The 25,630-nt window shown below is 38.6% G+C and overlaps 1 protein-coding gene across 1 annotated transcript; it reads right to left on the bottom strand.

The window, feature by feature from the left end:
* Positions 1-1,211: 1,211 nt before the first annotated feature.
* Positions 1,212-11,773, bottom strand: LOC145407255 (uncharacterized). The gene is made up of 6 exons (XM_080278288.1): positions 11,704-11,773; positions 10,988-11,160; positions 10,698-10,800; positions 9,318-9,355; positions 6,067-6,171; positions 1,212-1,268 (listed from the first exon to the last, which is right to left on the bottom strand). Exons 1-6 carry the CDS (start codon positions 11,771-11,773, stop codon positions 1,212-1,214), a joined length of 546 nt encoding a protein of 181 aa, XP_080134414.1.
* Between the last annotated feature and the right edge of the window lie 13,857 nt (positions 11,774-25,630).

Here is a 25,630-nt window from a genome sequence, read left to right on the forward strand (position 1 = left end):
TGGCCTTGTTCTACTACAGCTGACTTTGCTGCTCACATAGTATAACAGCAAAGATCCTATAAATAGAAGAAAAACCTGCAATAATTTTTCTCCCATTTCTTATTATGGTTTACCCTCTGTTAAATGAAAAATATTATATATCTGCGAACATAAGTAATGATTCACTTCTCAAAAATGAAAAACAAAACAGAGAGCAGCGACTTTAATCCTCAGTGATGTGATCTGCTGATACCAGTAAACACTCATTATCATGCATATTTCTAAAATTATTGTTATGTTAGACATAGTCCTCAATAATCCTTTCATTAACAGGTACTGTACACTTCCCAAGTTGAGTAAGCCGTCATGTGGTGGCCTAATCACAGTGAGAATACGTTATCTGGTTAAAGAGACCACACACGTTTATATAACTTGATGCAAAATATATTAAACATTTATACAGAAACGAAAAAGATCTTTCCAAATCATCAGATTTAGAGGTACTCTACATCACATTATTTGAACTTAGTTTGGTATTGTGGGTATAAATAACACCAAAACTCTCTGCCAAATTTTTATTTCATTCCAGTTATGATATTTACAGCCATCTCTATTAATTGATGAAAAGGCGTCAAACATCTAGTCTCGTATTCTCGTCAACTTGGCAGACGCATCCTCCTTGCCATTTCATGTATGCACAGAACCTGATATCCAGACCTTTGGGCAAAGTCTTCGTCCGGTCTGTTCGATACGTAGAACTCAAACCAAGGTCCTGAACCGTAAATCAACAGTCACATGTCGTTTTGGGGGGGAAATTATAGGCTTGTTCTTGTTATTCACGCAACAAGAGAATACTAAGGTATAATAAGCCATAACAACAAAAACCGCTAATAAAAAGTAGTAAAAAGTCTCCATAGACCAACACCATTCGGGCTATACGACACTTTACCTAAGCTCATGCAATCGATGATGCATTTTCTATTTTTTTTTTTTTTTCTCGTTACCTTCAGAGGCTTATGATAGACTTTTCGAACCGGACGGAGTAGACATAGAGCTTACGAAGACTTTCACGTACAGAGGCTCTTCCTAAGGTCAATAAAAAAATCGTTTGTTGAAAGAAAGTGAAATTTTGAGTACCTCATGTTAGTGAATGGGTTAATAGATTTTTAAAAATTAAACTCTTTCATAGCAGATATACTTCACCTCCAAACTGCGGCACATTCTGCCTACTTTCAGACCCTCTTGAAGTATATGGTGGCCTTGGTACCCGTTGGCTGGTGGGTGACGTGCTGGGGTAGAAGAATAAAATGTGTTAGAAGGTCCTTGTTTCGATATTAAATCAAACTCCATACGCTGTTATAATAGTCACCATCAGCAAGTCCTTTGGTACAGTCTGTTATCGGGTCATGGATATTTACATCAACATTGTCACCCATGATGACTTATTCTGCATTTATTTCTGGTTATTTTCTGACGAAATTATTAAGTTTCGGACAGACTTTTAGAAATTCAATGGTCAGGACTGCTGTCATTATCCTTTCACAGCAAATTTCTTCCCTAAACGTAAGAAAATCATTTGGAGATAGGTAGAATACAGGAAATTGTTTACTGAAACCTTATATAGGCATTAGGAATAATTTACTCTTCTGTGTGAGAAAATACGACTTTACAGATTAAGTTAAACTCCAAGCTGAAATGGAAAATCGCTTTCGTTCATTCTTTCACTTGAGTTTTCTGAAAAAATTGGATCTATGAATCGTATTCCAAGTGGCAATGGGGTATTTATAGTATATCTTCCTCTACGACTTCTTTTGTATAATTATAATGCCATTATATCCTCTTCCACTCTATTGAGGGAACTGCGACACAGATACAGATTTAATAAAATAAAGAATATCAGCGTGTAACATGTGTAGGTAAACGAAAAATAAAAAATAAAAAAAAGTCAGTTGGTACAAATGTCTCCTACCACCTGGAATACGGGACTATAGTTGAACTCAGAATCCTAGTGTCTAAACGAGGTTCATAGTTGCTTTCGTAGGGGAGGCTTGTGTTAGAAAGTTATTACTATATACTAAACAAACAAACAAACACGCACACACACACACACTTCACCCCGATGACGTAATTCACATTCAATTACTGTTATCTGCAGACGATCTGAATTAACTCTGGTGAGACTGTTTAAACCTGGAAGATTTCGCTAACCCTTCACTGTTCAGGCTGAATATAATCAGTTGCTGACAACAAGAAAAAATACAAAATGCACCATCGGATCGAAGAAGGGAAAATAATGTTTTAAATGTTTAGCTATTCACCTACTGCTCTTGTGTCTTGAAGTAATTAAGCAGAATAATTAAGGAGACTGAATTTTTTCCTCGTCTTCATGATCTTCACCCTATTTTCTACATACATTAAGTAATGGATCCCCAAACAGGAACATGAATGTTCAAAATATAATAGGAGAACTATCACCAGTGTTCCCGGTGACAATGGGCGAAACAACCATGCTATGTTGATTAGTAGTAGTAAAAGAATAATCCCGGCCTGTCTGGGCGAGCTGTACAGTAGCACCAACCACAGGAAGCAATTGCTCCTGCAGGGCCATCCAGTGCGGTAAACTGGTGTTCCCTTGCTGTACACAGCGCCTTGCCAAAGAGAGGCGCGGGGAAGAGTGTGGAGGTTTGCTTCTCGGGTGGACGCTGAATTTGCATCCCTCCACAAAGTTAACAGGGGGACCATAGTAGGCTCTACAGCACCCTGTTCTTTGGGTATATGGTTACCACTCAGCACTTGAAAAGGTTTCCTGATTTACAGGAATCCATTAAATTTGTCACTCAGAGTAGTGACCAAAAGAAGGAGTAAGGAGCACTACATCAAGTGAGTGGATGATGGTCGCCATCACTTACCACATCTGTTGAGTAGTAAGGCAACTTATCTACAGACTTTGACATGGCTTCAAGAAGGTGCGACTGTAATAATCCCCTAAACATCTAAAGAATTCGAACTACTAAATCAGAATTCTAACTCGATTAGATTTTACTGAATAATGAAGAAAGACCGTTATGGATCTGGCCTGCTTCCAGAATAATGTAAAGGAACTACTGACCTCAGTCCTAGAGTAGAAGTTAATAATTCCTTTTCATGTCTCGAGTTACAACTTATGAATTTCTGACTTGCTTAATATGTTTTGTGTTGCAAGAACGCTCAAGGTTGTAGCACTGCTTCAGGGGTGTGCAAAAGTACTGTTGACAGTTTGATAAAACTGCATGGTTAAAATATCCCTCGAATCTGGACTATAACTTTAATGACGTTAGCATATTTAGTTAGTGCTGTTTTTTAGAATAGTTCATATATTATAGGTACGTGATGATCAGTCATGCAGTTATTATTAAGATTTTCGGTTTTGAAAAACCTAGTTTATGTCGTCATAAAACGTGTTACATAAACCTTCATTTTATGTTCATTATCACATATAATGGTATAACTTTTCCATGGCACTCCAAAATATCATTTGTACAAATTGCTGTAAATGAATATTCATATAATATATTTATCATAATTCTCCCAGTAGCCATCTGGTTTGTTTTAACTGTGTGCAGTTTTGGGGGGATAAAACAGGTAGTTGAATATTAATAGTAATAATAATAATAATAATAATAATAATAATACCGTGATAACAGTAATACTAATGGTGATGATGATGATGATAATAATAATAATAATAATAATAATAATACAGTAATGGTAACAATGATAATAATTATAATAATAATAATAATAATAATGATACCGTAATGATTACAATAGTAATAATAATAACAACAACAACAACAATAATAATGATAATAATAATAATAATAATAATAAAGATAATGATGATGACGATGGTGATGAAACAGGACTAGGTAGGAAAAAGGTGACACAGTACATAGTGCTGTAAGCACCTACCTCAGCGCTACCTATTATGGCCACTTATCACCACCACAACTGACATCCTGCCACAACTAACACCCTGCCACAAACATCACACACCTGTCCCACCAACAAACACCTTTTTTATTACCCATCTTGCTCTAAACGTGAGTGTTAATTGTTATGGTAATTGCGTAGTTGACAACAGGTACACGATAATAAAGGGCGTCAGATTATTTCGTCTTATCCTTTACCTACTCAGGAATATTTGAAAAAACGTGTATAATTATGATTCTTTGATTATTGCACGTACGGGTGTATAAAAGTAAAACCAATCGTTATTGCTCTCTCACCATTCCAGTCTGCCTACCATTTTTCAGCTTGACAATTCCATACACAATTTAAGAGACAAATGGAACATGCCCAGTGCTAAACGACGGCAATACCTTTATACATATTCAGCATCAGTGTATATTTTTAAAAGGCCTTACTCCCCCAAGAATAATTCACTGATGTACAAAATTAATAAAACTGTGGGGAATGCTATAGTTATAGAGATGTAACTTTGGCATGAGAGACTTATGGTTCATGTGTATCTACGCTGTTGGTGCAAAGGATGCGAGACTAAACCAAGATCACACTTCTTTATGAGCCAACTCCACAACACTTAAAACATGGCAGAGAACTTATTTTGTCTAGTCACGGTCAATAACCTCTTCCCACAACGGAAAATGCGAATTAAGTTAGTATTCCCGATATCAACCAGCTTAATGTATGCTGACTACTTCAACAAGATCTCTTTGGTTCTTGACACGGTTCTGAGACACTGTTATGGGTCAAGTGACATATAGTTCAAACGATCTTGATAAAGAAAATGACAGAGAGAGTCTTCTGTACGAAAATACATCCGTGGCAGAACTGCGGAATTTCGTGTTGTACCTAACACATTTAACACGATTGGATTCTAACAAAATTAACACATCGCGGCTCTCCTGTTTACGACACACCAGCGTTAAAACAACACAAAAATTTAGAGCAACACACCTAAGCGGCACACGTTTATCGTGGCAACAACCCACGCTCATGAGGGAACTGGGTCACACAAACACATCTGGACCGGCATTCACAACTATAGACTGACGATCAATATCCTTATCATAATTGTGATTTGCTTGGCAATATTGTGCATTGTCCTCTCACTGTCCCTGGGTAAAGACCAAATGCAAGTAATTCAATCATGCTTCCACGACTTACTTTGAATTAAATAATGTAGTTCATACTAGCATAAAATACTGGGTTAGTCCCATTTATTTAAATGTTAATGAAGGTCATATGAACGCCCGAAATACTGTGACTCACTCATCTGAAAAGCATCGTCTGGCGTAAGGTGAACTGGATCACGAGAGAAGACGCGACCAGACCATAATAAAGACAGGGAATTGATCGTAAGTTTGTCTGTGATTGCAGGTCGTGGCTTGTAGTAGCAATTCGTGTCACACCGGCGGCAGAACAATCATCATCATCATCGCCATCTCGACCTCTTTTTCCCCACCTACTGATGAGATGATTTGGGTTCAGAGGGCAAAGAAACAGAAAATGCGATAGGGGTAGGACTAAAAACAGGCAGTAGTAACAACAGACCTGACGATTCTGTATCATCACAGCCACAGACGAGTAATGCCTACTGACTTACATAGCAGATCAAGAACATACAGAATCTATATCACACCATCGTACATTACTAAATCCTTCAAGCAGATTACATTTTACTTCATTCTTTTTGTCTCGATATTAATTATCTTAGACTTTTCGAACTGAAGGGGTTAGATATTGGATTCTCTGATCCCTTTCAGTATCCAAGACTGACAAAATAATCACGTCATCGGACTGAAGTGGTAAAATCAAACAATCCAGTGAGACACACCTGGCCGCTAGTAGGTACTGTCACACAATATTTCATCGTGCTCTGTGTGAATGTGGGTGAATCAATCCTTACTCCTTTATACATGAAGGTAAAGAGAATCCGTATACAGAAACATGACGATGCACATCCAAACATACACAACAAAACTGTTAATGTGTGCGTTGTCACGTGGCCAGAGACTCACCGTCCGAAAAGGGCATGGACTGGATTGACACACACACACACACACACACACGACATCAACCCACTTGTATCATTCCGTCGTCAGTGAACTCCCGCACCACTAAGAGATCCTCGTTATAGCCCTGGGAGGTGCGCTGGGTAAGGCAGCGGCCCTCTAAGGTGAACGTGGCCTGCGGAGGGAAGAGAAGTGATGTGTGTGTGTGTGTGAGAGAGAGAGAGAGAGAGAGAGAGAGAGAGAGAGAGAGAGAGAGAAATTCAATATGCATCTTCTTTATTTATGCTTACCTCGGAGAAAATTACAATAAATACATTCTCCTCTCTCTTTCTCTTCCCCCCCTCTCTCTCTCTCTCTCTCACTCTCTCACTCTCTCTCTCTCACACACACACACAAACAAACACACACACACACACACACACACACACAAACACACACACACACACACACACACACACACACACACACACACACACACACACACACACACACACAACTCCAGATACAAAAAATGAACCGTATATACAGTTAGACGCAGCCAGAAATCACCATCACAAAATGTCCATTCCTTTCACCCTCAAGCTTCCCCTCACCCCTCCTCCATTTTTCATCCTCACACTGTCAACACCCACAGCCAAAAAAAAAAGGTGAAGTTTAGGATTCCATGATTGGCCAGCTGTAAAAATGTTCGCTCTGCATGCTGTTTATTTTATTTCTACTCTTACACTATGAAGGGTATCGGAACCTCTTCAACCCGACTATTTTAATTACTTTTTGCTATTTACAAAAGATTTCATTCAGTTTAGGAGAGTACTATGACAGTGGAAGTGTTGATGAAGGCCAGATCTAACATGTCTAGTTTGAAAAGTTTCTCGTGATCGGAATATTACTGAGCAATACTTGAATAAAATAAATTATGCACGGATGAAGCTGAAATAAATCGTAATGCAATGGCAGGAATTAGTAAGGTGAAGTTTAAGAGTCCATGAATTGCCTGCTATAGAAATGCTCCCTCCGAAATCGCAACCCTCATTGTAGTATAATATGTATGATGATCTACAAATAAGATTAAAAACACAAAAGCTGAAGACATAACATCATATAACGTCATATAATGTTATTTATCATCATTATTATCCTAAACCTATTTCTAGAACTTTAAATGGAGTAGGCAGGATGTACGAATATAATCATAAAACACAAGACCAGGAGAACTGGAGCATAAAATCCCAAGTTCTAATAGCTTATATAAAATGCAGGATACATGAGGGTAATGATGACTTTGTTAAGCCGGCAGGAGCGCAGAGATTTCATAATGATTCTCTTGAAGTAGAACTCATTAGGCAAATGAATTCCCTGATTATGTAAAAATATATCATCTAGCTGCTGAAATATCCTAGCATAAATTTAGCCCCTCCAGGGCAAGGACTTCTATCTTAATTACAGAATTTGTAGATTATTTCGCTTTAATTTTACATATAAGTGGTGAGGCGAGATGTGTTTCATAAAAGGCTACAGAAACTTGTCCATATGTATATCATTTTGGAAGTTTGTGTTTTCGCTTCGACAGTTTATCTTATGCCATATAAAATACGTAAAACTGTATAGGGTCAAAACGCCCTTCCAGGGATAAATGGCGAAAGTATATTTACGGTAAAGGATGGGGTAATATTAATTGGGCTGTTACAAAAAATGACACTGTACCAATAAAGCAAATGACTTAAAAACATGTTCTCTCTGGGCAGACACTGTTCCTGGCAAATTTCACAAATCTCTCTCTCTCTCTCTCTCGTGTGTGTGTGTGTGTGTGTGTGTGTGTGTGTGTGTGTGTGTGTGTGTGTGTGTGTGTGTGTGTGTGTGTGTGCGTGTGCGCGCTCTCTCTCTCTCTCTCTCTCTCTCTCTCTCTCTCTCTCTCTCTCTCTCTCTCTCTCGAGAATACACTGTTTAGGTCATTAGTTTCATTGTTGAAGGGGTTAATGGAAACAGGTTCCCTTTCACAGTGAGGGGTCTGTCCCTGGCTGATGACTAATATACAGTAGTAAAAAGTATTCAGTAACTAAATAATAATCAGTCGATCATTACTAACTAAATAAAATTAACTGTTTGCTCTTATCTCTAGTTTCCATTTACTCCTTCAACACCATACTGTCTTGTATTTATTATACGACCACCATATAATATTTATTTATTAAGGAGAAACTTCGAACTGGAGGCGTTACATATAACCCTCATTAAATCCTTCACCACAGTAAGTCTCCCTTAATCTGAATATTAATAATTATCTGACCATAGAAAAACGAAATTCAAAAATGGCATTTCCGGACTGAAGGGGTTAATCAGTGTAAGAATAAGAGACAGAATTAACCTTTTCAGTACAATGTCGTTATTTTGTCACCGCTGTGCCGATTTTATGTATCTTAGGCATGACCGTCATAAAGAGACTGATGATTATATTTAAACAACCACAAGGCATTCTTTAAGCTGGACGAAATCTGGCACACATACACACACACACACACACACACACACACACACACACACACACACACGCACACACACACATACACACACACGTCAGGCAAAAGGCGTCATCGTATTTAAGGGAATAAGACCTGGCCGTACAGCATGCATTCGTCATCTTGTAATGCTGATCGTAATGAATGTTGGCGGAAAATAAGCACGGATTTTATTTCTTTTCTATGCAGTGGAATCTAGATACCGGAGGCTTGAATCAGGAGTGCATGATCGTGTGACCCATTTCTACTAGACATTCTTTTAATTACCTCTCCCTCCATTGTGTTTTCCTATTTTCTTGCATTCAGAATCATTCCTCACCCCATCTTTAGGTAGGAAAAAGGGGTAAAGAGGTGATAATTGTAATGAGGATGGTAATGATGAGAGCTTTGCCGGCAGTCTGTTTAATGTGTGTCCCGGTGGGGTAATGATGTGGAGTGTAATTGCTTCCTAGACTCTCTGGCCTACCAGTTTATTTCAGCTTATACTACATACAGAGTCTCTAGTATGCTAATTATGCAGCATATAAGAGAATACTGAGTTGCATTATGGATAACTAATTACCGAGGAGGAGGGTCTCAGGAGTATCGTAATTCCGTTGCTGCACGAGTTATTATTTGTACCTTACCGCGCCTGGCATTCTCCTCTGTGTTATTCATATCTTTTTAAATTCGATAGTGTTTCCAGCAATATAATACAAAGGGCTGTTGGAGTGTAATGTCCAGAATAACTCGCTAAGGAAGAGGAACTACGAAATCAACGCCACCCAAATTACTGCCCTTAGACTGAAGTGTGCCGGAGACTCACCTTGAAGTTGGTGACATCAGGGGTGACCAACAGGTACTCTTGGTCCAATATGAAAGATACATTGAGAAGTACCAATGAAATAAGTGTTACCAAAGATGATCAAGAGGTACTCACGGCCCAATGTGAAAGCTGCATTAAAGTGACTGAAAGTTACATTAAAGAGTACCGATGATGTTAATGTCATCATGGACGACTAAGAGGTACAGTGAAAGTCATAAGTCGTGTCCCAGTTTAGTCCAGTAAGTGTAACACGTGTATCCTCATGAAAGGACTACTACAGCTACATACGCGTGGTTGGATAACTTTATTTCCTCAAGTTTCATATAAGCCGCTAATGAACTCAAGAAATTTCGAAACCTTAATCTCTATTCACGAGAATTACTTCGTTCGAGTTTAACAAGAGGGAAGAAATGCGAACCAAATTCTCTCAGACAAATTCATTAAACTATTAAGGAAATGAGAAGTGGCATAATCTCCTTTTATTTAGCGGAGACAATCCTGAACAGACATTTCAAACATTCGATGTAAGCAGAACAGTAGAAGGGTGGATTATGCTCTTTCGGGAGGATGGCACAACGGAGTACGGTCTTCATTCAGGTCGCCCATGGGTTACTACACCACTCCAGGACTAGGAAATAATCACAACCTGTATGTAGCACTGTCGACGAAATGTAGCTGAATTAAGCACAGGAATAACTGAACTTTGGTCATCTGGCTTATGTGTTCGAACTCCAGCCTTTATGATCCGGTTCATCACTTTAATAAAATATTCGATTATTATTATACTGTAACTTTGTCCTCATTTGAAGAATATGTTGGACAATTTTGTATGATACCACTGACAGATAATGATAATCATAGCTCTTAATCATCAAGTTAATAAGCTAGTTTAGAAGTTAAATAAAGCAGGAAAACTGACTTCTGGACACTAATTTAGGTAACTGAAATGCAGTCTTACTGACATGGTAGTAAAAAGGAGGACAGAGGAGAAATGCTTATATAAAGAGAGAGAGAGAGAGAGAGAGAGAGACTGGTTTCGCTTAGTTACCAACAGAAAGGGATTATCTTCATAGACCTGCTGTGAAACTATGCAACAGCTGATGTAACAGCTGTCATGTCAGTTTTACTAAAAATTTCAAGAGAAGCATCTTTGTATTTCACAAGAAAGTCGCTAAAATGCCTCCTAATACCCGAAACTGAAAATCGCTATAGTCAACTGATGCGTCAGCTGACGCAACCGCTGCATGTTAAATCAACTCTAAATTTCAAGCTGAGCAACTTTTTTTTTTTTTTTTTTTTTTTATAAAATCGCTCAGAGCTCCCCAAGAGCAGATATTCGAACTTTCTTTGAAGGAGAGAAAAAAAGATCCCCAGGTGTACCACTTATACTCGTAGACCTGTTGTCCTCGCCGCAGGTAAAAATATGCTCACATCCACAGGCTCGCCACCTGGAGCAAGTGGCGATCCATGTCAGTGCCACCAACTGTCAATATGACACAAAGCAGAGCACACCAAAACTTTAGCCTTTCAGATATTTTCACCACATTTCACGACATAATATGTCTCACTGTACTCCTGGCCTAATATGACAGCTACATTAAAGTGTACCCGTGAAGTGTTATAATGGACGCCCAAGCTTGAAGTTCGATTGAAGTGTACCAGAGTCCCACCTTCAAGGTATTGCCATCAACGCCGACGAGAACGCTCTCCTGACCCAGGGTGAAGGGCCAGGTAAGGGTCTTGAAAGAGCCATGAGACACCAGGGTCCACTCCTGGCCACACACCCTCACCTCGCAGGTCTGTGAGGCTGCAACGGCCAGCTTCCTCCTCACTAGATTCACGCCTTCATTCGCATGTGTGAGAGATAATACGTAAGAAAACGATATCATCATGAACAAACACAAAAGATAAAATAAGAATGAACAAGCGAGCACTGGCAAATAAAACACGAATAAATTATATATATATATATATACAGTATATATGTATATATATATATATATATATATATATATATATATATATATATATATATATATATACAGTATATATGTAAGACACACACACACGCTATATCTGAGGCCAATTAAAAAGTCAGCATACATGCAGACAAATAATCAAATAAACACAAACTGACAATTAACTCTGATACAGAGAGCGAATAAACATAGAATATGCATATACAAGTATAACAGGAAAGACCGCACGAATAAACAGAAAAAAACATTAATACTTTAATAAATATAAATGTTATTACATAAACCAACTAAAACGAATTTGTAAACCAAATCAATAGGCATAGAAATGAAACAGGCGTAAAAACTTAAATTATATAAGAATGTATAATAAAAATTAACATTATTGATCAACAGTGGTTGCGTCTCACCTATTAACTTGAGAACCTCTTCCATGTTTTCATTCTTCTCCAGTTTGTATTTCCCGTTGAACTCCACCATGAAGACCGCCAACCAACCTGTCGACACCAATATATCATTTATCACATCATTCCCTTGACGTATTTTATATTGTACTATTGATACCAGTGGACGATTTTGACTAGATCAGTAGAGGCTTTTTCATATGGAGGAGCATGATATATGTCGCACCAACCAGAGGAGTTTGTCTGAATGGGAAGAAACTTTTACTGAATTGGAGAGTTGTATATACCTTTTTATAGCAATAGACGATTGCGTTTCGATATAAAGAACTTTTTTTTTTTTAATTCAACGGGATGGTACAGATATATCTTTCATTGACTCCGTCACCACTAGAGATGTCTCCTAATCAATAAAATCGTCAGGTGGTAATATCATTATCATCACCCACATCTCTCTTCTCACCTAGGATGGAGTCAGGTAGGGTCCAGTGAGCAACGACAAAAATTATGAAAGGAGAAAATAGCCAAAAATCTTCCCAACTGAATGGATCACACAGGCACAAACGTCCACACTTAAGCTTCATTCGACTTAGCTAAGACTTCTGTATATGAAAGGGCTAATGAAGGCTCTATCTAATTTCTTTTCAAAGTTTTCTAATGAAGGCTCAATCTAATTCCTTTCCAAACTTCTTTCCTGAAGGCACTACTTAATTCCTTTTCAAAGTCCTCCCACGAAGACTGTATCTAATTTCTCTTCAGTATCCTCTCCGAAGATGAACAAGTTCGTCTGAAAATGACGTAAAAAAGACATAATTGTAGTGAAGTGGTCAGTGCCGGATTGTACCCACCAAACTCCAGAAATGAAACTATTTTGGAGACTGAAAATAAACATTACACTCAGGAAAAATTGTCTGCATGCAACTCCCTAACTGCACTAGAAATGGCTTAAAGTGAATTAAACATCAGGCTCTAAAAATGTGTGTTTAGTGTCTCCTCTTAATTCTTTAACACCTAAGTATTGGTAATTGAATAAGTAACATCGCGCTCCAAACATGTATCGTTTATGTTTGCACAAGCCCCAGAAGATCTCGAGAATGAACATTAAGCTCAAAAAATATATGTTTACTGTCTGCTCGTAACTCCTTAGTATCTGAGAATTGATATTTTGAAGAAACAGTTTTAAGCATTACACTCTGATAATGTATGTTTGATGATCTCATATAACTTCCTAATGCCCGAGTAATGATTTTGCGGGAATAATCATTAGGCTTTTAAGAAATATATGTTTACTGCAGGTTCGCAATTTCTAAATACTCGAGAACTGATATTTTAGAGGAGAATAGTATATAAATATCACAATCTACAAATATATATGTAATGTCTGCTCGTAACTCACATACAGTATGTCGTAGAAATTATTTTGAGGCAATACGCACTAAAAACATTGTTTTAATAATATATGTTTACTGTCTGCTCATAACTCCTACGCGCCAGAGAACTGATAATATTTTAGATGAGAACTAAATATAAACATCACGTCCTAAAAATATATGCTTAATGGCCCCACATATCTTCCAAAAGCCCCGAGAATGAACGAATAAAACCCGAGAGAGGCCGGGGACATTTTATCAGTACAGGTATAATTAAATGACGCTGCAGTTCATGGGTACATAAAAATGATATGTAGTATTTTCAACCTTTGCCGCCGTTTTTATGTAGGGTGTTTCTCTCTCTCTCTCTCTCTCTGCTGTGAGTAATCATTTTCAATTTTACTACCGGTGCTTAAAACATGTTAAGGAGGGTATGATTTTACCGAGAAAACAATATTGACAAGGTAAATGAGATCGAGGATTTAAGAAGGGATGGCGACGATACACAAATGAGCCTAAACATATATATATAATCTTTTGGAACTTTCAAGCACGGACGTATTAAGTTATTTTTAATCACCTACCCTTAATCTTCATGGCTGTCTTTGCCTGAAGCATCTAAAGCAGCTAAAACATATCACTAACACGTTAAAACATAGTTGACAGAAATCCAGAGTCCTCCTTATATTTCCTTCTTCTTACTCCTCTTTTTCTTCCTTTTCATGAAGCTAGCACACTTTAATACGATTGACAATAATCCTGATTCCTCAATGTGCCTCTTCTTCCTTCTTCCTCTTCTCTCTTAGACTCCTCTGGCTCTAAAATGGCAAAACCGATCACCTTGGTTCACAAAGGGGCTTCATTCTCCACTGGATCGGAAGCAGGGTAGACATTGCCCGGAAAAGGTCAAAGGTAATAGGTCGGGAAAGATCAGTTTTTACAGTTTTGATCCGATTTTGACAAAACTTGGTAGAACGGTAAAGGGTGAGCAAAGAGTGAAGTGTTTCCATATTGAAAACAATCGGTCAAAATTTGAGGTCATAGGACAATGACGAACTTTCGTCTATTTAACTTTTTTTTTTTATTATCGATTAAACGTGGTGTAGCAATTAAGGCTTGGACATAGATTAAATTACTCAGTTTTGAGAACAATAGGACAAATGTCAAGGCCACAGGGCTAGGTCAACTTGAACACTGTTCATCCAGTTTGAACCAGATTTCGTGGAGAGGTTCAAGGCCACACAAGAATGAAGTTTGTCAATTCTGAGAGCTATCGGTTGAAGTTCAAGCTCATGGAGCTATGTGAAAAATATAGCTGCAGAACGACCGCAAGACATGGGTGTTGCACTCTTTCAGTATTCCTTTTCCTTAATTTCCAAAAAAAAATAAAATAAATAAATAAATAAATAAATCACCTCCAGGGACTGTTCAAACGGGAGCGGGTAGGTTAGAGCCTTCATTAATCCCTTTCTTACTATGGCGCTCGTAAGCTGAGCAACAAAACCTTAGGAGCTCTATTATGTAGAAGCTTTTAAAAATCGGTAAAACAAGTATTTATAAAAAAAAAGAAAAAAGCATTAAGTAAAATGTATTGGAATGTAGTCTAGTAGTGTGTATAAAAAAAAAAAAATAGTCTGAAAAAGGACAGGGCAGGAAAACGACTTGTATTCCCATCTCTATATTTATTTATCTATTTATTATTTGCTCCAGTTCGTGCTAGTATAATGTGGCATAAGGGCACCCGAAAAGTATCATGATATTGGTTTAACTATTAACCAACAATGTAGTACACAAAAGTTTGCCATAAAAATGTAGGGTTGGGATTACATGTCCATTTGTTGCCTCGACTTCTTCCAGTGGTTTTTGCTCACTGTCACCCATATTTCTTAGTATTTATTAGATGTTTTTTACAGTTGTTATATTCAGTCTTCCTTCAGACAGTTCAGTTCACAGAGAGAGAGACTTTTCAAATTGGAAGGGATAGGTATACGAGTTCAATACAGTCTTCGTTGCTGGGGGCAAAGAATCTAATTACTTTAAAATCAAGAAAAATAAAGATATCATCATACTGAAAGGGTGAAATGTAAATGAATCGAGGTGAAAGGCAGTACGGTGTACACTTCATCTTTTCACCAGGTATTCGGTGGTTTCACAGAGAGTGTTGCTGCTGTCTTTAGCGTGTTTTTCCTAAGCCAAATATATCTGAAGGGATACACTACGTTCAGTTTAGCAAGAAGTGCTGCGGTTCACAGTCAGTGTACTACTTGTTTTGTATAGAGTGTAGCTGTTCTTGAATAGCGCATTTCAAGTGTTGTATGAAGTGTCGTGGTTCTTGGATGGTGTATTTCACGTGTTGAGTAAAGTGTCATGATCGGATGGTGTATTTCATGTGAACAGTGCCACATTTCTTGGATGATGTACTTCATGTGTTGTGAAGTTTCTTTCTTGGATAGTGTATTTCATGTGTAACGTGCAACATTTCTTGGATAATGTATTTCATGTGTTGTGTAAAGTGTCAGGGTTTTTGGATAGTGTATGTCAAGTTGTTTACAGAGTCACAGTTCTTGATACAATAATGATAAAAGTAACCGGATAATGATGATGATGAAAATGATGATGATGAAACATGAGTAAATGGACCAACAAAGGTGAAATCAATAACACACTTGAAACACATTCAATAGTTGGATTGCATGACCACTGGCTAGTAAAGCATTCAGGATTCATGGTGATGATGTATGGTAATCTCTAAGAAACTAGGACAATAGTAGACATGACTGATTTTGGCAGAAACATAGGTCATCACAACATTTAGGGCTCAGGATGATGGCAATGCCTTGGAAACTAAACCGAAGGAGGTGTGGGCCAAACCACACCTGAATCACTCGCACAACAGGTAGTATTGTTGATAGTAGAATCACTGGTTAGCACAATACTTGGGATTTATGATGATGATTAACAATATGATGACGACGATACTTGGGAAATACAGCCAACAGAGGCAAAAACAAAAGCACAGCCCTTCGTGCAGTAGGAATGATTGTTTGTAGTAGCATCACCGGTTAGCGCAGCACTTAGGCTTTATAATGATGATGATAATGATCATGATGATACGGATAATTGTGTATGGGAAACTGGAACAACAAAGGTGGAAACAATACCGGTAATAGAGCCCCTCACTCAGTAGACAGGACTGTTGGCAGTAAGATCGGTAATTAGCACGGTACTCAGGGTTCATGAATATCGAATACTTACCGTAAAACGCGGGCTGATGAGAGTGTATACACGTAGCTCGAGCCCTGGGGGTCCTTCACACTCAGGTGGCGGAGGGGAAAGGACCAAAAGAGCTCATTCATGGTCGATACACCAGCCATAAACGTTAAAGATAAGGCTGATTACGAGGACTGTGCACATATTGGGGCCAGTGCAGGGAGTGGGGATGGTTGTGTTCATGGAGGAGGAGATGGCGGTGGTATTACAGCTGTTAGTTACTGGGGTGGTGGTGGCGGTGTGGGTAGGGGGGCTTTTAATGGAACCGCGATAAGTGATAACCCTAGCTTTATTGTCGCTGGCTATATGGGCTCAGGGGAAGGTGGTGGTAGTGGTGGCGGTGGTGGTGGTGGTTGTGTGGGTGTTGTGCTATTACGTGTGGTTGATTTTGCCGTTATGACGTCTATTGTGTTAAATGAGTGGGCCGAGCTTGTGTTACTGATGAGTTATTGGCAAAAATGGGGAGGCATTTAACAATTAATGATACTGCATTGTTCTGGCACTGAACGCCCTAAATTTATAAATTTCACAAAACTCTCTTTCTCTCTCTCTCTCTCTCTCTCTTTGTTCAGCTATCTTATTCATGAGTTCACTGGTATTACTAGTAATTTCATCGGTACCCAGCAGATCATCGTCAAATCAGTCTTCCTTTGCCTGCTCAGTTCGTCGAGTCAAGTCATTTTACTATCATATATTCAAGTAAGCATTCCGAAAACTGTACATGCTGTCTTTCTACGGTTTGGATTTTTTTGTTTTTCAGGAGACAACTTTTCCGAGCATTCAGCCTTGGTTTCTTCTTTATAAACAAATATATATATATAGATATATATATATATATATATATATATATATATATATATATATATATATATATATATATATATATATATATATATATACCGTATATATACAACACCAAATTTGGTAGTCATTCAGAGTTTCAGTGCATCGACTTAGCATATTCTAGAGCATCCTAGAGCATTTTAGTATGCTTAATTAACTAGACTTCTTTACACAGTGCCCTCATGAAACAGGATCTCTGGGACGTATCTCTGCTTGGATTAACACATGTGGTCTTTCTGGGCAAACAAATGCCTGGGTTAATGTGATAAATGTTTTTACCAAGTGACAAAATAAAAAAATGATATGGCTCTCGAAACTGAATCATCATCATCATCATCATCATATCAGCTAGTTCCAAGTCTTCATGCTGTGCTGTGTATTAGGTGTATTATAATCCATATACAGAAAAGCAAAAACAGCAAGTATATACGTATGCACCAGCTGTACCAATATACAGTTATACAGTGGAACGAGTTATATTTTCATTCATTCACCAAAGAAATCATCGAATTTCTTGCCCCAGGCTCACAGGATACACAGTTCAGAGGTTCAAAACTGATCCTACTGGTGTATCAAAATGTAAATCAACGCGAGAATAACGATAGCTACATTTTTGTCTGGATGGCTGTACGTGTGATGCATTGTAATTGGAGCTTATACTGCACACTGATTAATTCCTTGGTCTTGCCTGTTTTCGCTTTGATTTTACCTGCAGTCCACTGAAACTTTTCATTTTCTCTTGGTATTCACCAGAGGCCCGAATATCTTAACCAGTAATATCAATGCCCCAATTTACTCTGGATATATTGCTGTTATATATGATGTCTGTATATCAAATTTTTTGTACTGGTATGGATTTGCACAGTATTAATCACAGGTACTTTACAACGTCATTTACATTAGTCATTATCATCATCATCAACAACATCAATAGCAGCACTATCACCAGGACCAGCACTAGAACAGCAGCAGCAATAGATGCAGCACTTTAACAATATTGTTTTCTCATTTGAAAATCCAGGAATCAAAAAAGGGGAAATAGGAAAAGAAATTCAGTTGAAACAATCATTAGGGCACTCACTGAAATGGTCCATACGTCCATTCATTCACCAATCAAACCTTCAAAATTGGAAATACCGGAGGAAAAAAATGTTTTTCTTTTTTAATATCCTATAGATCATTTCAGTACCATGCCATCACCCGTCCCCCTTCTTTTGCTTATTCTTGCTACTGCCAGACGATATTTTCCGCCTTTGGGCTGGCTCATTATGATGTAAGAAGGTATTATTTAAGTTCCACCATGAAAATCTCTTCTTAGGTTAACAAAATCAAGAAATGCCAAAAATAAAATAAATGAGAAATGCTCCTGATGATGGGGTTATCTAAGGCTATTCTAAACTCACGCAGTTCGAATAAAATCTTTGAAAGGGAAAAATATCGTGCAGAGCTTGCCAGCACAAAAAAAATGAAAAAAAAAAAAAAAAGGAAAAAGGCTTGATCTTTATGTAAAGGTAAAAAATGCAGTCTCATCTGCTAATCAATATTCTATGCACGATTATATCATATCTCGGATACCAACACACACACACACACACACACACACACACACACACACACACACACACACACACACACACACACACACATATTATTTTTGATGGTCCGATAGTTCATGCATTCGGTGTGAGATTGGCAACGTGTCGATATTTATGGACGGGATTGTACAAAGTCTGTTACGGTCTGGTTAGCATCCGTGATAGAATCAGAGACTGACATCTGTCCATGGGAAGTGTAGAGTAGAGCTGCGTTATCAGGGATGTGTCGGCTAATAACAAGAGAGAGAGAGAGAGAGAGAGAGAGAGAGAATAGTACTGCTAGTATGGTTGTGTGTGTGTGTGTGTGTGTGTGTGTGTAAGGCCAGGCACGGTTTGGGTGTTTTACGATATTAACGGCCACATTATCAGTTGTTAATGTGGAAACTAATCACGACTCGGGGACCAGTTGTACGAGCCCGTGTGTAGCTGTGTATTTAGGCTCTTGAATCCCTTGAACTGGCCTCATGCAGATATACTGAAGCTTGGAACTGAGAGGGATGGAGTGAAAGTGGTAGGTTGTTAGTTATGAGAGCAAGAGGTAGGTCGTGAGAATAGTGCGTGGAACAGGTAAGCCGTGAGAGAAAAGAGTGTAAAAGGTAGGTCGTGTGAGTAGTGTGTGTATGAGATAGGTCGTGAGAATAGTGTGTGTAAGAGGTAGGTCGTGAGAGTAGTGTGTGTAAGAGGTAGGTCGTGAGAATAGTGTGTGTAAGAGGTAGGTCGTGAGAGTAGTGTGTGTAAGAGGCAGGTCGTGAGAGTTGTGTGTGGAAGAGGTAGGTCGTGAGAGTAGTGTGTGTAAGGGGTAGGTCGTGAGAGTAGTGTGTGGAAGAGGTAGGTCGTGAGAATAAAAAAAAAGAAAGTGGTAGGTCGTGAGAGTAATGTAAGGAAGAGGTAGGTCGTGAAATAATACAAGCAAGATGTAAGTCGTCAGTGTAAGGGGTAGAGCGTGAAAGTAAGAGATGGGTCGTCAGAGTAAGTGTTTGGGCGTGAGAATAAATGAGTAGGAGGAAGGCCATGCAAGTGGTGGGTTTTAAATTCCCTTAATAGGATTGGCGTTGTGACTATATACTGAAACTAAGTACTGAACGGGAGTGCAAGATATGATGAGAGAATTTGAGGTGGGTGGTGAAGGTAAGAGGTAAGCTCTGCTAGTAAGAGGAAGGTCGTGCAGGTAAATAGTATGAAGTGCAGTATATCTCCTAAAGATGACCTCGTGCATATATACGAGAGATGAGTAATGAAAGGCAATATACGAGGTAGGTCGTGGGAATATAACATAGCTAACGAGAGTAATGGTGGGTATTTAATTCTGTGTAGCAACCTCGTGCGCATATAGAAAAACTGAGTAAGAAAGGGAAGCGCAAAATATGGAATGAGAGTAAGGGGAAGGCGGAGAATGATGGCTGCATTCAACTGAGCGTGATACTCCCCATGACTCCCACATCCCTTGACCTCCTCAACCCACAAAATGTCAAAAGTTTATGCAGATAAAGATTATGATGAAGGTCACTATACATCTCAATGGACTGACAAGCAGTCAGGCAGTTACCATAACCAAAATGAATTCTTCTGGATATAGGAACTGCAGCTTTTACAAGGTTCTGTCCTTGCAACTGACTGGCTCCCAGAATGAGAAATCGTTCAGCAGAAAGCCCATCATGTTTGTATTTTTGATCTTTTAATTTGTAGGTACTAGTATTGTTAACTGGTGAGGAAGACGAGAAATAAATGGTATGTGAAAAACGCAAATGAACAGATATCTGAAAAAGAATCGCACAGATGAAGAAACGACGTGGGTTGGAACAGCTTAGAGGAGAAACACTTTATGTGTAGAGAAAGGATCAAAGACTTATTCGGCGTTTTGCCTGAGTCAGTTTTTTTCAGAATGAACACAGTGAGCGTTTCAAATAATCTAGGCCAGAAGCCGACAATACTCTTTATATCTAACACTGAGTTAAACAGGTACTCCGCTGGTTATTAAGTGTCCTGGTTGAACTAAAGAAATCCATAATTTTGGTAAACATGGATATTCGTTACAATATATGCGGCGTCAAAACACCAAAGCCTGTTTACATTAATTTCATGCTTTATGAACTTAAGCTTCCTTCCAATTCATTCGATGGTTAGTGTTCCATCTGTGGCTTACAGCAGCATTATTTAGTTTAAAATCAACCATACTCTTTGAAGTAAATACTTAACGTAACACCAACTATAATCATGGTATAAAAATGTGTCTTTGACGGTACCCTGTTCTGCTTTGTTGCTTATTAACTCCGTATTCTCTCCTCCCTCCCCACTAACCCAGACGTCCACCCAGGATCCTTTTCCATCCTCTCCACCTGCTAATATTTGTGTATGTGTATGTTTAATTGTTTTCTCAACAATATTTTCTGAATCTAAATCTGAATCCTCTCCACCTGCAACTCATACTCGAACGCCATCAGGTGGGCCAACGAGAATTTCACATATGGTGCTTCGTATTCATTGGTTCTGGTTTCTGTGGGTTCATAAGATGCACCCAACTTATGGAGGTGACTACAGGACGCCAATATGAACCAGCGCCATCCCTACATGGTAATCACTACCGATGTTACTGATGTTTTTCCCCAGGTCTGTATAAATGATACCCTTAGTCCACTTGTTTTCCACTGAGTGCCATTGAATCAAACCTTCATATGTAATTATTTCTTTATACTATATGAAATATTAATTCCGTGAAGAAAATGTAATCTGTTACTTGTGCACCACTACGGTACCTGGAACCGCTTCAATCTGAGAAAATCAATTCTGCAATAATTAACAAGTCAGATGATGTTACTATCTTCAATGGTCGCCTTCAGAATATAATGGAAATGATAAGGACATCGATTACACAATACAGATTTCAGCTAAGCGCACCATGCTCATTGTTAACTGCTCAGTTCATTCTCTGCCTATGAATCATGACTCTCTCATAAATATATCCAACCACACTAAGCAAACTACTTTTCCAGTTGCTCTCACCGATTTGTCATGATTCTCTACGTATAACAGCAGAATTGTGCACTTCTTTCATCTATCCGGCGTCTTTGTTCTCTTTAGGTACATTTTGTCTGTAGCCTAACCAATGCCATCCCTTGCCTCACTCTTCATCTCATTACATTATTCTTTCTACTTCATGCAACCCTTTCTGGCCGAGGACATACTTCTGATTTTTTTTCTTGCTATCCCCAGACGATTTACTTTATCCTAGGAAGTACTGTACGTTTTGTAGTGATGGGATTATTGAAGGTTGTAGTCAACACCATTTGTTCGAAAACCTCTCAAAATCAAAATAATGTTGTCAGCAGATTGCAAGAATATAACAAGAGTCCATCTTACTGAATGGGTTATGCTTCTCCAGGGCTGTCTGTGCTTCCTGTCATCTAACTGCAGTCCTTCCTTCCATTCGTCATTCTTCCCAATATGTTCCGGAAGATGCCGTAACAGTCTCTCCTTGTCGACGTTCAGCCTCTTTAAAATACCCTCTCCGTCTCATAAATGCTTCTTAGTTCACAGCCACCACATTTCCCTTCGTTTCTTCTTCCTTTTTCATCAACTTTTTTTTTTATTTAGCTTTTCTTTCCTTCTGAGAACACCTTATTTTCTCTTGGGTTTATCATCAACCTTTTGATTGGACTCTCTCTCTCTCTCTCTCTCTCTCTCTCTCTCTCTCTCTTTCACTGCCACCATGCAATTCCTTTCGTTCACTTCATCCTCCTCTTGACTCCCCACACCTCGTCACTTAGATCAGATCCCGCCCAAATCTGAAACTTCATCCTCTCACTTTATTATACTTCCCTAACCTTTTATGCTCTCTCTCTCTCTCTCTCTCTCTCTCTCTCTCTCTCTCTCTCTTGCTTTATCTTCCTGCAACTTCTCTTCTTTTATAGCTGAACCGCCATCGCTCCCCCTACCTCTTCGCTTTCAGCTTTTGTGTATATTTATGCCCTGCCTCATGGTCCTCTACAATTTCTTTGGCAAACTTGAAATTACGTACATATTACCTTACATTAAGCTATCCTAATGTTGTATCATGACGCATACACTGCATATCATGGATCATAATAAAAGTAATAATAATAAACAGGAGCAAGTCTACATAGGTTAGAATTCACCAATAATAATAATAATAATAATAATAATAATAATTAATAATAGCAATAACAATAATAATAACGATAAACTCTTGACCCCATCACGACAAAGTTCCCTCTTTTGCAAGCGGAAAACCACAACTCATCAAACCGCAACAATAGCCTCCTGACGTGCGCCGACCAACCCCTGACGGCGTGGGTCACTTAGGCATGATCGGGGGCGGGAAGTGGTACGTTTACTCCTCCCCAAAAAACGTTATTGCATCCAGCCCCAATAGCCAAAGGAAGCAGCTGTCAGGTCGAGGAGATTAATGAGGTCGTTATCAGAGCGCTTAATGGGCTTAAAAGGTTTACAGTATATAAACTCCCTTGTACTGAAACTCTTTGCTTAGCTGCTGACGATGGTTACGGAGCGCTTCGGATCCTTGGATATAATGCCTTTGTGTATGTAGTCTTTTTTTTATTTTCCTGTGACTACAAGCGATATGTATAATACAAATACTCTTATGTTCTTCACTATACATAAATTTTCTTGCACTGGAACCATTTGCCCTCTAGTTACGATGGACACAACTTTCAACACTACGGTTGTAATGCTTAACTTTAATGGGCATGTTTTTATGCTTTGATTTAAGACGATGAATTAAACGTAAATTTCTTGCGTAAGTTACAAGCTAGCATTCAGTTTTTGTTGTTTTCTGAGAAAGAAATGGAGTGGAAACAAGTAACAAGCGAACGTGGAAAAAGGAAAGCAGAAAAAGACAAAGCAACGGAAGAAAAAATGCCTAAAAAGAAAAATATTTTAAAAATGAAAAGCAACACTTGTTGAAGCTGTAGCCAATGATCATAACGATGGAAAACATTGTCAGAGAATATCACTGATGCATGTCTACCAAAAGAAGCCGAACAAAAAGTAGGAATAGAGGAGGAGAAAGAATAAAAAGCGGGAGAATAGATGAATTAGTGTAAACGAATGACAGTGTTGGAGGGAGCTTGACCTAGAGGCGTCATTATCGTATACACCAGGGTATTTACAACCGTGAGAAAAAGATGATGCGGCTGGCGATGGAAAAAATAAAAGGATGATAATGATGTCTGTACCGAATTGTGCCCTGCAGAGGAAACAGTAAGACTTGAGGACGAACAATAAACAAAGAAGAATGATAAAGACGACGACGATGATCACGATGACAACAAAGGTGAGTGGTGACGAAAGCGATGAGGGTAACAAACGAAGCTAAACAAGGAAGAATGAAAATAATTATGATGATGATTGATTAAGAAGACGACGAAGATAAGGTAAGAAGAAAGTAACACAAGAAGATGAAGGTGAAAAAACAGTAATGACGACAATGATGACGACAAAGAAGTTCAGTAACAATGAAAATGAAAGGGGACAAAGAAGAAAAAATAAGGAGAAACGATAGATAATAATGACGATAATGGAGAGGAGCGATGACGAAAGCAACAGAAGACAGCAAACGTGACCAAAAGAAGAGTGAGTTATAATCATGACAAAAACGGCGACGAAGATGAGTAATGACAAAGCAACCCATCACTCGAATACGCTCCACACCATCCTCCATTCACCCCCGCTCCGTTTTGTCTACATCCCACAGTTTGGGAATATATTATGCACTTTCACCTCACGCCCTACCCCTAGCTCTCGACTGCTTCTCTATTTTCCTACCCAGCGTCCTCATCCCTCCTACCAAACAATCCACAGTTCCTTCGATATCTGGTCTTGTGGCAGAGGGTCTGAATGGCGATATCGGGGCTGGTCTACTTGTGAGTGTTACGGCCTTTTTCTACTCGCTGGGTTATTTGTCTGGAGCCCTGAATCGTATAGAAAAAATGTCAACAGCAGCACCCGCGCTGGGAATACGTGTAATAGTGTCGTGTGTGTGTGTGTGTGTGTGTGTGTGTGTGTGTGTGTGTGTGTGTGTGTGTGTGTGTAGACAACAGTAAACGATATTAAAAATCTTAATGCCGTAACACTATGAATAATAATAATAATAATAATAATAATAATACTTATTATTATTATTATTAGTTTTATAGGTGACCACCTGTGTGTGTGTGTGTGTGTGTGGTGTGTGTGTGTGTGTGTGTGTGTGTGTGTGTGTCCATTATCGTTTCGGCACCATGACCGATTAACAGCAGGTAAGATAATAGGGGGATTTTTTTTACACTGCCAATTAACCACTTCATTACGAAAAGTCTTATGTAAGTTATATCAAATCGTTTGATGGTAGTCTGAATAAAAATAATAAGACACTAATCGCACTCAAGTGATTATGGAAGTATTTTCTAACCCCTTCATAATGATGGGATCTCTCCGTCCCTAAGTATAATGTCAGGAGGTGGCGGAATATATCAAGACATCATGCTTCTGAAAGGGATGAGTAATGCAATGTCTCTTTGCTATCAATGATGTTTTTACTTTGTTTTTAACAGCTGCGAAGCTGACAGGTCTGTAACTTGTATACCTGAGGGATTTTTATTTTTCTCCTTCAAGGATAGATCGAATATCTGCTCTTAGAGAGCTCTGAATTTCTTATAAAATACGAAGTTGCTTAGCTTGAAATTCTGAGCTGATTTAACATGTCAGCTGTTGCTTCAGTTTGGCGCATCAGCTGACTATCAGGCGGTTTTCAATTTCGGCTATAAGCAGGCAGTTTAGCGACTTTTTTATGAAATACAAAGTTGTTCGGCTTAAAATTTTAATTTTATTTTACTCTGATTT

Source organism: Coenobita brevimanus, chromosome 72 (genome assembly GCF_032717465.1).
Source record: "Coenobita brevimanus isolate Jiangsu-jjx chromosome 72, ASM3271746v2, whole genome shotgun sequence".
In the NCBI taxonomy this organism is placed as follows: domain Eukaryota; kingdom Metazoa; phylum Arthropoda; class Malacostraca; order Decapoda; family Coenobitidae; genus Coenobita; species Coenobita brevimanus.

Coding starts and splice junctions, on each gene's coding strand:
- LOC145407255 (XM_080278288.1), bottom strand. CDS start 11,773: ATGGTGGAGTTCAACGGGAAATACAAACTGGAGAAGAATGAAAACATG. Junction 9,356..10,697: donor CAGGTCTACGAGTATAAGTG/GTACACCTGGGG, acceptor TATTGGACCAAG/AGTACCTGTTGGTCACCCCT. Junction 1,269..6,066: donor CTGACGACGGAATGATACAA/GTGGGTTGATGT, acceptor CTTCTACCCCAG/CACGTCACCCACCAGCCAAC.